At 38.1% G+C, this 13,499-nt stretch overlaps 1 protein-coding gene across 4 annotated transcripts in view; it reads left to right on the plus strand.

The window, feature by feature from the left end:
* Positions 1-10,840, plus strand: part of LOC122515716 (rhombotin-1-like) — a 77,339-nt gene extending 66,499 nt beyond the window's left edge. For all 4 annotated transcript variants that reach the window (XM_043633134.1, XM_043633135.1, XM_043633136.1 and 1 more), the window contains 3 exons: positions 53-316; positions 7,035-7,269; positions 7,980-10,840. In XM_043633134.1, coding sequence (XP_043489069.1) covers positions 53-316; positions 7,035-7,269; positions 7,980-8,138 — 658 coding nt within the window. In that variant the 3' untranslated portion in view covers positions 8,139-10,840. The remainder of the gene's footprint in view (positions 1-52; positions 317-7,034; positions 7,270-7,979) is intronic.
* Positions 10,841-13,499: the final 2,659 nt, after the last annotated feature.

The following is a 13,499-nucleotide window of genomic DNA, read 5'->3' on the forward strand; positions in this document are numbered from 1 at the left end:
TCTTAAAAGTGAACACTGTCGGTAATAAGAGAAACTACGGTCGGTTTTACAGGTATCTTCTGAAAGCTCTGGACCTTTACTGGCACGAGGATTGTCTCAAGTGCGGATGCTGCGACTGTAGGTTAGGCGAGGTCGGTTCCACACTCTATACAAAGGCCAACCTTATCCTCTGCAAGAGGGACTACCTTAGGCTCTTCGGGAACACCGGATTTTGTGCGGCCTGCAACAAATGTATACCGGCCTTCGAAATGGTCATGCGAGCCAGAACAAACGTCTATCATCTCGATTGTTTCGCTTGTCAACAGTGTACGCATCGGTAAGTAATAATAATAATAATAATAATAAATAGATAATAATAATAATAATATCAAAAGAACAAAATAAATGGGATACAGTTTATATCACTGTCTTACCGTCAAATTTGAAATTACGAATGCGCGATGCAAGTTTCAAAGATAATTACAATAGCTGAAGTATATAAGGTCCTGACTCCTCGAGGAGTCAGCCAGAGTAGACTGGGAATGAGTTGGAACGAGACAGAGTTGACTCGGGGGATTCCTTTACAGGCCAGCTGGGAAATCACCCTTTGCTCTGACCCTCCTCCTCCTTCTCTTTTCTCCCTTTCATCCTCATCTATATCCTACTACCTTCCACTATTCGTATTTCACTTCTCATTTTATTTGGTCGTCTCTTTTTCTCCATTTCTATCTCTTAACTCTTTCATATCCACTTTTCCAAAAAGATATTCGCGCTTCCGCATTGTTATTATTATTGTTATTATTATTTTCTTTTTTTCTTTTTTTCTAAACAATGTTGCAAGAGGAATTTTGATTACAGACTTTAACCTCGACGGGTTACCTTTTTTATCTCATATTTCGGCCTATTTTCTTTTTTAACGAGCTAGCATTAATTGGGGGGGGGGAAGAAAAAAGAAACAACGAATGTGTTACCGAGGAAAATGATTTTAATTGTTTCTCTATTTAGCGTAGAATAAATTTAATATAAAACTTAACCAAACGCAGAGAGAGAGAGAGAGACGTATATTTACGTGTATCCGGTATCCTTGAAGATTCTTTCACGTTGACGTTTATTCGATGGTAGATAGAAAGAGTAACTTGTATTCGTTTCTTTCTGTAATGTAAGAGAAGAATCACGAATAGAAAAGAATACAGAGACGAATGTAAAATAGCGCGAAACTACAAAGCAAGCACACAAAGATATAGGGGGTAACATTGCGAGAGAGAGAGAGAGAGAGAGCTGGCTTATTGACGGCTCGTTGGAATTGAGGGAAAGAGATACAGTAAAGTTTGGGTTGAGGGGTAGGGCGAAGGGCGAAGGGTTGCAGTCGTTGGTCAGAGGGAATGTGCTGTCGGGGGTATTTTTTCGGAGGAGGGATGAGGTCTAGTGGTGAAACGCGGAGAGAAAGAGACAGCAACGAAAGAGGATGAGGGTAGAGGAAGAGGAAGGGCAAGAGGAAGGGTTGTAGTTTTCAAGCCAATAGTAATGGCTCGGCCAGGCGTGCGACAAACGTTCTACAGCTTCTCAAACAATGTGAACAAAAGAGCATCAATTTTACGTTTTTATCGTTGGCCATTGTCTATCTTTGACAATACCCTAGTCGGCACAGTGCTTTTCTTTCTCTGTCGGCTTCCAGGCCTATTCTTTCTTGATGATACGACACGACCAACGATAACTTAACTGTCTTCGACAATTCGGTGTCACCAATCTGAAACAATTCTAATCTAATCACTTACATCAACCTAATTTTTCTTCTCAACGTTCCCTTAAATGCTAAACAATTATTTATCATCCTTGACGAATACAATTCCCGTTAAAAAAGAATTATATTTGACCGTGTATGAATACCTCATCATGTTATATGAATAATATATTATTATATAATTATATATCAAACATTTATTAAAAATATATTGTTTCTCTTTTGTAACTCTATCATTTCATATCTGTTCATGTATGATTCTTTTTTACGGGTCGCTTATATTATTCTGTGAATTATTGGTTCAGCATTTTTATTTTCTCTCTCGAACTTGAATATTCATTCCCGTTCGAATCTTATCGGATTACATTCAATTGGCTTTTACGGCAAACCAAAATTTATTTCCTACCGTAGTTCCTTTTTTCCCACCCTCCCCCTGTAATTTTAAGCCTATAAATGTGAATTCTTGTCTCTTTTTCTTTCAATTCTCTTAGGATCGTGTCCTATTATTTCTATATTTAGGCTTCTCTCATTAGGTTCAACTCTCATCCCGAGCATTTAGGTTTATGTATATTCTTGCCTAAAAAAGAAAAAGAAAAAGTGAAAAAGAAAAAAGAAAAAGTAAAATAACGAAATACTCTTGATATATTTTCGTCATATCTTCTTGAGAAGTTAGAGACTCTCGAACGAAGGCAATAAACATTTTCGTTCTCGCGAAAGACATCCAATTATTTTTGTAGCGCAAAGGTAGAAAGAGAGAGAAAGAGAGAGAGAGAGAGAGAGAGAGGATAGCTTTTCTCTGCTTTAGCGAGGCAAACTCGAAGAAGGCAATTATATGCGCATGAAAGAGGCGGCAGTGTAGCACCAGCAGCAGTGGCAACAACGTCGGCAGTGTGTCGCGTAACACGACGACTTAGAGCTTGCAATTAAACAGCAACAATTACGGTGCGGGGTAACTTTAGACTGTAATAACACGGAATAAAGGGTTGCCGGTGGCATGGACTATGTTGCCACCCTCCTAGACAGAGGGATGATTTACCGATCCAATTAGCTACATCTCCCTCTCTCTTCGTCGTTGTCTCTCTTTCTCACACACACACATATACACAGACAGAGACAGTCGTTTAACAGAACTCAACCATTCGCATTCTTGTATTCCATCGCACCTGCTAGCTCTACAGATGATCGATGCGTATGACAAAATTGATATCGATTTAGTATTCTCCCATTTTGTCCCTCTTTGTCTTCTTATTTCGATTATTTTATTTTTTACCTGAACTCGAAGGAGGTGAAGGAGGAGGAGGAGGAGGAATCTCAGACAAATCCTTTACACTTTTATTTGCATCCACGGGAACGGACGGATATATATTTTCAAAGTGCTAAGTTTAGCGAGAAAATCGTGGAAACATTCTTTCGAAGGATTCAGCAGAAACATTGGGAAGGAAGGAAACGTTGCTACATTTTCAGTATTTCGCATTCGTCCAAGCACCATAGGTATTACTCTTGGAGGGGCTATGGGCATGCTGGCACCACTGGGGTCGGCAGTAAAGCGGTCCTAATGGGGTCACACATTGGCACCGACTATCACATTTATTTATTCAAACTGCAATACACTCTCTTTCTTTCTATCTCTATCTCTTCTTTCCTTTCTTCCTTTCTTTCTTTCTTTCTTTTTATCCTTTTTCTTATTCTTTTTCTCTCATTTTTGTTTTCCCATCTAGATAGCACAACGCGTCTCTATTTTCCGTTTCGTGCAATAGTATCCTCGGTGTGCCGGGATGTTTCGCAAAGCCCGGTGACCCTCATTAAAGATTCAACCAAGTTATCCGAGTATACCCAGATTGAAATTTTCCATGCAAACTCGAGGGCGAGACGCCGTTCCTCTCTCCTCCTCCTCCTCCTCCATCTCCAAACAAACCACCCACTACCCCTCTCTTTCTCTCTCTCTCTCTCTCTCTTTCGCTGTCTTTTTTTCTCTTGTGATTTTAACATCTCTCTCTCTCTCTCACTCCTTCCTTCTCAGTTCTGTACTCTTACATCCTTTAGGAACCAACTCTCGCTCATGCTAGCGAACGATTAATATTTCAAACTTCTTGCACTTGCTGTTCCCATACACGTACTATACTCCTAGCTTCTCTTACATTTGCAGTTTTGTAAATGTGAAAAGGTTTACCTTCCCATTCGAGATCGTGCTCTTCTTAACATCATCGACATCTTTAACCTCTTGCCCTACGATTTAAGATCCGATAGGGTGTGCCATAATCAACAACAAGTTCTCGTCACCCGTCGTACCATTTCACGGTTCGGCTGAGCATTCAAAGTTGTGACAATGTTAAGCCCTTTTTTTTCGTCTTTGCAACAAGTAGAAAATCTTCAAAAGACACCCCAGGTCTGTACCTTGTGTAGAAATCGTGAAAAAAATTAGGCCGTTGAACTGACTGGACCGGGATTCGAACCGATATCTTCCGCTTTCCGGGCGACTGCTCTTTAACCAATTGAGCTATCCAGGGCCCACCGTCCAATCTTCTCACGAATGCCTATTTAAGTATTTGGCTTGAAGGCGCTCGCATTCCACACTAGTTTCGAGTTTGGACACGAATCAGCTCCTCCAGCCCGAACCAGGTACGGATAGGACCCCTCCGTGTTAAACCCTAGCAACAAATCGCGAACCTGGCACGTGTTGTTTATGTTTGGCCCGATCGACGTGTACCACAGTGTTTTCACCAATGATTCTCATGTTTTACCTGTTTTTGAGTCTCACTCGTCGTGACTCTCATGTTTTGTTTGTTTATTTTACCACGAGTCTCGCAACCCATTGTAGAACAATGGGTTAATTGTTCCTCTTATTTGAATTTCCCACCCAGTTATTTATCGAATATTTCTATAAATAAGATTTATTTTTGAAGAAGACAACGAAACCCTTTTTATTTGATCGGGGAATCCCTTGGAAACATTAATTCGATTATAAACTGACTGCTGGCGAATTAGAAAAATGGTTTTAAAGCTAAAACGGTTAGCTAATTAGTTCGCTCGTTCGAATGAAAATCGCGTTAGTCGGAAGAGAAAGAGATAGATAAAGAGAGAGAGAGAGAGAGAGAGTAATAGGTTGAGTCGCATTTGGTATCATCGTGAACGCGGGATGGCAAATGTTTCCGCGAGAATTAAAGGATCGGCTTTCGCGCCGCGTGGCATTATTCGCGAGTGAGCATAATAATGGAAAATCCAACGCAATGAGTGTGCTCGTACTGCTGGGCGATAATACCAATGACTGGGCAGTTATGATAATCTCTCTATCTCTAGTCCAGACGAGAGAGAATGAACCAAAAAGCTTTTCAAAACACCCAAGTGTTTTCTCCGAGTCCTAATTGATAGCCAACTCGAAATACTCGAAATATCGTTTTGTATTCTTCATATTTCTATCATTTCGGTCATAACACACCAAAGTTAATTTTTACTATTATATTTTTTCTACTTTTTAATAAGAATGGATAAATTAAAGTCACAAATATTATTTGCTTAGTGACAATTAGAATTAAATGTCAACAGTAGTATTGTATTAGTTGACTCATGAAAAATCTTTTAAATCCTTCATTGTAATAATTTGCGTATTATTATTGGAAATGAATCCAATAACACTTACTGCCATGCAAATTTCACACGTTTTACCTGAGACCTCATAATTCTAACGTTTAAATATAAAACGATATAGTAATACTGGTTAGAAATTACCCACACGTTTCTGATTGACCGAACAAACGTCAGCCACCGCGGGATAACCAACGTGACAATCAACGTAATATTACAACACTTAATTTTTCAAAATTATATTTCATTGGCAAACAAAAAAGAAATATATCCAGCCAAGAAAAAATATAACAGTTAAGAGGATTTTATCGTTGATAAAAAAAACCTTTCAGACAATTTACCTGTTTCTTTCTTTTTTTATTTTCCTAAAAAGAAAAAAAACGAAGTGTTCGAATTGCAACGGACTACCACCACTAACACCCGCGGCGTCATTTAGCACAGAGACGTGTCAGCCGTATAATGTGCGAGGGAGTAAAAGACCGAGTGATAAAAAGAGAGAAAGAGAGAGAGAGAAAAGGCGATAGTAGGAGAAGAGAATAGGGGGTGGTGTTGGATGTTGGGGGCTTGGAAACGAGGGAAAGCTGGTGTATAAGCTACGCTAGAACAGTGCGGCCGCGTGCAGGATGCGCGCTAATTCTATTTGCCGTGCGATTACGAGAGTATCTACCACGAGCCAGACTCGGCTTGCTCTTGTATTTCGCTCTCGTATTTCCTGCCGGGATCAAAGCGGATACGACACCGCTCGCGGACAGAGAAGGCCGATAATAATTATTTGTCCGGCACGTCGCGATGCGCTCGTTATCGACCGACGTCGTCCTTTTTACCCCACCCCCACCCCCACCCCCACCCCCACCCCCACCCCCACCCCCTTCCTACCTTCATTCTCCTCTTTCTACTATTACTACTACTTCTCTTCCTATCCTACTACCCCTTTCCCACCTCCCCACCGCGCCCCATCATTTCCACTATCGATCTCTCTCTCTTTCTCTTTTTCTTTCTCTTTCTCTTTCTTTCTCTTTCCGTATCCCTCGAAAATAAAACAAAAAAAAAAAACAAAATAAAATATACGAACGAAGATGGAAATACGCGAGAGACAGATGCATCGCGAGATAATTCTGCGACTGTCAATCGGTACAAATTTCCAAGCGTCCATCAAACCCTTCGCGTTTTGACGTTCGACCATTTTTGGATTAAAAAAAAAAAAAAGGAAACAGGAGGGGAAATAGAAGAGGATAAAAATATTACCGGCATTTCTATATATGTATCTGTTCTCTCTCTCTCTTTCTCTGACTGGTCAATTACGTTTTCTCGACAATTGCGTCGTCTGGTACTTTCCATAAATTCTAACTCATCCGTCCATCTTTCGATAAACTCTCTCTCTTTCTTTCTTTCTTTCTTTCTTTCTTTTTTTGTTACTCTTTTTTTTCCCTTCCTTACATTTCCAGCTTCCTTCGCGTACACCGTCCTATTACTTTAACTGAAGCTAAAGCATCAACAGGTGTTTCCTTGTTAGCATGTTTAGTCGTTGTGATTCCCTATTCCTTTCTTTTCTATTGTATGGGATCACTTTTTGAAACTACGTTTCGATAAATTTGTAATTTTCATCGAGAATCAATCGATAAGATCGTTGTTATACGATCGAACGATCGGAGATTAGTTTTAGATAATGTTATGAGTTAATTTTGTTAGAACGAGAGTTAGGAACAAGGGTTGTTTTGTTTTTTGATTACAGGTTTTGCGTAGGAGATCGGTTTTATCTGTGCGAGAATAAAATTCTCTGCGAGTACGATTACGAAGCGAGGTTCGCCAATATGGCACCTCAGTCGCCGGCATCACTCGCATATATTAAAAGGCAACTTCCGCCAACGGCTACCCCACCTGGACAGAACGTTCATTCCAGTCACAATCCTCTTCAAGGTCATCAGGGTATCGGACAGATGGTGGGACCCCATAATCACGCGACGAACGTAAGTTTCTTTTTCATTGCAAATTTATTCGAACTTTGCGTCCATATTGTTTTAACACGCTCGCGGACGGCCAAAGTTTCAGCGAGGAAAATTAATGTGACAGTCATTTTATTTTGAAATTAATTGCGATATCGAAAATTTGATTAAACATATTGAATAAGGGCAGTCAGATTATCATATATTAAAGAATCAATTAGTCATTACCTTTACAGATATAATAATTATAAAAAAGTAAGGTTATGTGAGATGCGAGCGCCTCCAAGCTAAATATTTAAATAGGCATTCGTGAAGAGATTGGACGGTGAGCCTTGGATAGCTCAATGGTTAAAGAGCAGTCGCTCGGAAAGAGGAAGATCCGGGTTCGAGTCCCGGTCCAGTCAATCCAATGGCCTAATTTTTTTATGAATCCTACAGTTATATCAAATAAAATTCATAATAAAAATTTCAAATTTGAATGCCATAGCATTCACGTCTGCGAACGTGTTAAACCGCTGTGCTTTAAAAGTAATTTCAATGAAATTTATGAAAATAGTTATAAGAAAAATCCATGTTTGGCCAGCAAAATGGTGGAACAAGTATCTGTTATGTATCATAAAGTATTAACAAATAAATTCGTTTGGAAATAAATGAAATTAATCGAAATATCGTATTCCAAGTGATGAAATTATAATGAAAAGATGTTGAAGGAAGGATTGATTTTCTGATTTCAGGGTCAGATGTCAGGTGGAGGAGGACAAACAATAAATGGTACAGCCATAGGCGTGGGTGGTCCTCGTGCACCAGGTGATATGAACAACAACGGACTATCTGGGCCTGGTTTGGGTTCGGTGAAACCACTGCCGATGACGATGCAGGCACCGACGAGCTGAGACGAGGCTTTACCACCTCTGAAGAAGTTAAGATGCCTCAGCGGTTATTAATCAGCCGAATCGTGTCGAGTGTTGTTGCGCGATTTTAAGCTTCGGAGTTAGAAAAAAAAAATAAAAAGAACAAACTTGATGAACGTCCGCGCGAACTGGAAACCGGGCGTAAATCTAATAATTCGAGTCTCGCATAATCATCGCATTGATTTTTCTTCTCTCGAATCCTTAACGAGCGTAAAAGGATGAACGTTCAACTCGGCGTAAAATGATAATAAAAAGAGATAGGAAAGGAAAAAAAATGAGAAAAGGAAAAGAAAACTCGAGAAAGAAAATGAGACGGGTGCGAGAGTGTGCGACAATGATGACAAAAATTGTGACGAACGAACAAAACAAAACAAAACAAAAAAACAAACAAACGAACGCAAAGAAATAGACGGAAAAAAAAAAAAAACAGGTGATCATTGGGAAATCCATTGTAAATTGTGACCGGTGAAATGCTTCCCCCGTGGTACACCATAAACGGACAGTTTGTGTAAGATATGTTTCTAACGATAAGTAAAGATTAACGAAAAAAAAATAAAACGCAAAACAAAAAAAAAGAAGAGTAAGATAAGGGGATGAGTGATAATAGTGCGAAAAGAAATAAATAAATAATTAATTAATTAAATAAATCAATCACAAGAAAGAAAGAAAGAAAGAAAGGAAGAAAATAGTGTGAAAGAAAATGGCGGAGTCGAGCTGTAAATATCCTTATTAATAATATATCGACTTCATGAGTGAACGCCTGAGGTTATACGAGTATACGTCTAACGATTAAGATCTTTCTATGATTATTATCACCTTCGTTAAACCGGTTAACGTAATCCGCTCTCGTTCTTTTCTTTTTATCCTTCCAATTAGGTGATTTCTTCGAACGAGAAAGAGGACGGTAACATCGCGTTACGACATAGAAGAAGAAGAATAAGAATAAAAATAAAAGAAAAAAAAAAGAAAGAAAGAAAGAAGAAGAAGAAGATGACTGAGTATAGGAAAATGGTCAAATAAATGTTTTGTTCTTTTTTCATCCCCTTCTTCTTCTTCTTCTTATTCTTCTTCGTCATATTAACGTTGAGTGAATTTAAGAATCTTGCCATTTTCGTACGAGAATTTTCTCACGTTCTCGAGTTTTATTATTATTATTATTATTATTGTTTTTTTCTTTTCATTTATTTCTTTTCTTTATTCCCCGTTTTAACGAAGAACGCAGGAAAAGTATTCATTAATATTATAATGCCTTTTAAAAGAAAAAAATAAATAAAGGGGAACTTTTAACTCGAGTTCCATACAGCCGATACCAAAGATTAACGATGTAAGATTAACGACAAAAAAATTATGAAACAGATGTAAAAATAAGAAAAATTCGTTATAAAACAAAATCCGAGTGTTAAGATTATCGAAGTTTTTCAGTGTTTCCTTGCGACCCCCTGACTTTTGGGGTAACAGTGTTGGCTGGTGAGGGCGGGGGATTGGGGAGGGGAAGGGGGGTCGAAGCTTTAAATTTTTCAAATAATAAACCAAAGACAAACAAGATGACAGATTAGATGAGAACAAGTTGCATCCACACCAAAGGATTTATGGGATCACGATTAATGATCCGAATTTTAGGATGTGACGATCGAGGAGGACCGACGAGCTCGTTTATGTAAATAATTTATGCATACATTTATATATATTACACATATTATTAATATATGATTAAAAAGTGAATAACAATATATTGTGGGATCGAGTAACTTCATGCCAAATAAGAAAAGAAAAAAAAATCAGGCATTCGTGAGAAAGCCTCAACGGGGCCCAATTTTTCTCGTCACGAATCCTACAATAATTATTTGTTTCTTTTTTCATCTTTTTTTCCTTAAAAAGTAACGAAACAAACGTGAATCGTAATCTTTCGTTGTGAATATGATCGAGCAAATCGCAAATCGTCGATCGCCATTGTTGGATTGTAAAACTGACGTATAGAAAAAAAACAAAAAAAAAAACGAAATAAAGAAAAAGTAAAGAAGAATGAGAAGTAAGGAAAAATAAGTCCCACCGCGTATCGATGAAGTACAAAAAAAGAAAAAAAAGATTAGAAAAAGAAAAAATTGATGCGAGGAAAAAGAATTGTTTTTCTCCGAGTAAAAAATATGGCACCGCGAAATAAATGAAAAAATAACACGCGCACTTCTTTTTACCCCGTGTCGTCGTAACAGTAGATTTAGATGCGAACAAATAAAAAAATAACAACAACGCAACAATGAAGAGAGAGGATAACGAAAGAACACGAACGAAAGAAAAAAAAAACAAACAAAAGAAAAAGAAAAAGAAAAGAAATAATTTTACCCAGTCCTAACCTTAAAAAAAAAAAAAAGAAAAACTTGTTGACTTAAAAAGGAAAGGAAAGAAAAAAAAAAAATCAGAAACCTTACGAACATCCCTCATCAAAGTTTTGTTTCTTCAAAAATCCTTCCCGATATACCACCCGATATTATTCCTTTTGATCCCGTATTCTCTGTTCGTACACTCGGCTAAAAAAATCTCTCACCAGCAAGCGCGCAAAAGCCCGTTTTGTTATTCATCTGTATATAATATCGTTTACTAGCGCATTACCGATATATTTACGATCGGCTCTGTAGGGGCTGCTCTCCCATTACTACCGAGGAAATATAACATTCTTATAAATACAATCTGATACATTCGAGGAGCATTTTTATTTCACTTCCAGAACATTAGAGCTACAACAACATAGAGAAAGAGAAAGAACTATAACCACCAAAACGAATTTCGTTCCGCCCAGCCCTCTCTCTAACACATACACACACACATAGACACACATATAAACTACCTATTCCCCTTCCTAAAAGTCCTCCCTTCCCTGCTATTCCATTTGGGCTCTATTTATGGTCTTTCGAAGAACGCGAGAGGCCACAGCCCCTCCTCGCAATCGAACGATACTATCGAAATCGCGAAACGAACGGGAAAAGACCGCGTGCGTTTCGAGAGTACGGTTTACCTTCCTCCACGGGCCGTATTGGTCGTCGCTGAGTTACGACTCTTGGAACGAGTAATAGGACCAACAAAGAGAAAGAGAGAGAGAGAGAGAATGTAAGAAAGAAAAGGGGAGAAGATTGAGAAAGAGAGAGAGAGAGAGAGAAAGCAAATACGATTTCCCTAATGCCTTCCAGACCCACGAAGTCAAACGTTATTATGCTCGGTGAAGACTTTATAATGGCGACACAGTTGAAACTTTCTTCAAACTAAATACGTGGTTGCTATACCTTCCTCTGCTTTCACATACATTCTCTTTCTCTCTCTTTCAATTTTTATTTTTTTTATTTTTTATTTGGAAGTTGTGGCCAGGCAACAGTTTTGCCAACTAACGTTTGTGTCTGTGTGTGTGTGTGTGAGTGTGAGTTTCGCGTAGAACGATATGACTTATAAAATTTCCTAGTCGTTAGACGATACTATTGAGTAAACGTGTATGTATGTGTAAAATATATATCTGCCTTATATGTACGTGTTCACTCGTATCTCTTGGTGGTGAGTCTCAGTATTAATTCGGTATCTCTCTATCGACCGGTTTCTATACGATATCGTAGCGATCCCACCTTCTGTTCTCGTTCCTCTTTCGTACATACGTACGTTCGTTCGTTCGTTTATTCGTTCGTTCGTTCGTTCGTTCGTTCATTCGCTCGATTCCAAGGCCGGAAATTAAGCCTTAACCAGGGAGGCGGAATTTTGATGAGATTTTACGCGAACGATAGATTCTTCAGGCATTTACATAGATATATTTGTACGTACGTGCGTTAGTGCGTGAGTGAGTGAGTGAGTGAGTGGGTTGATGAGTGCGTGCATGTTGGTTATGAAGAGTTTCATGGCTTTTAATATATCCCCTCTTCGTGATTTGGTGATAATGATTTGCTACGAGAAAGGTGGGTATTATGATATTTTTCTACAATCTTTTTATCAGTTTTCTTTTTTACCATTTTGATATCATGCTATCATTTCTATCAATAATTATTCTCGATTAAGTATTATAATCCTTTCACGACTAACTTTGGTTATATTTCAAATCAATTAAATATTAACGCTAAATTCATTAGTTATACGATAAGTTCATTAGTGCGAAAGGGTTAATAATAAATACATAAATAATATATCGTAAGTATAAATTATACTTTATAATTAATCTTAAAATAATTAAGTTTACAAATATCATCAAAATTAATAATAATTATTAAACTAAGTGTCGTAGGAAGATTGGACGGGTTAACAAATCTTTTTAAACGTTATTTTGATCTTGTTGAACGTTTCGTCCCTTTCATTGGGATTTCATCAACAACTCGATCTTTTTTCTTCACGAGTCTTTATAATTTTCAAATACATCTATTCTTATAAATAAACTAAATTTAACATTTTGATCGTTGTCCTAAAACCGTTATGTTTAAACATGTAATTCAACAATACTAATTAATAATAATATTTAAAAGTTATGATTATATGACAAGTAGGTCCTCTCTCTCTCTCTTTCTCACTCACTCTTTGTCCGTCTTTAAGCAAGCTTGCAAATTAATCGGATTTTCCTTGCTCGACCTTGAGAAGACGTTTCTCCCTAACTCGTAGCGTATCGCATTAATCACGCAGAACGGTGGAGAGGGAATAAGGGTGTGGGTGAAAGAGAGTACGACGAGGTCTCCCTTAAAATAATCTGGTCCCGAAATGAAATCAGCCAAGGCAATTTCCAGCCCCTATACGAGGATACCGTGGCACGTTATCCAAGTATTCCTGACCGCCTGTGGCCCAACGCGATGCAACCGACAAATGACGTTGGTCCAACCCCCTCGCGGCAGCTCACGGAATTAAAGATCCCGAGATAAGGGTGTCATGCTTTGCTATGCATTATGTGTTCGGCAAAAAGCTCGCCCCCGGCTTTCTATTCCTCCTGCTGTTGCTGCTTCTGCTCCTGCTTCTGCTTCTACTTCTGTTGTTCGGTTCAGCCTATCTTCCTTCTCTCTCTTCTTTTTTTCTTCTTCTTCTTTTACTCCAAAAAAACTTCCAATCAATCTTTCCCTGCTTTAACTAGTCTTTTCTTCTACCTTCTCTTCTCTTTAACGCACAAAGCTTTTACTATTGTTTTCGTATCGAAGTTGATAAACAATTGTACCAAATGACTGTTGATTAAAAGCTAAAATGTGCTCATAATTATGAAAGTGGTCTAAGTCATAATTAAAAAACAAAAATAAGTTTATTATTTTATTATATAATCCTTTAAATATCTCGAAACAATAAATGTACGACTTAGACCACTTTCATAATTATGGGCACATATATCTTTGATCGATGTTG

This window comes from Polistes fuscatus, unplaced genomic scaffold (genome assembly GCF_010416935.1).
Source record: "Polistes fuscatus isolate 324 unplaced genomic scaffold, CU_Pfus_HIC Scaffold19, whole genome shotgun sequence".
In the NCBI taxonomy this organism is placed as follows: Eukaryota; Metazoa; Arthropoda; class Insecta; order Hymenoptera; family Vespidae; genus Polistes; species Polistes fuscatus.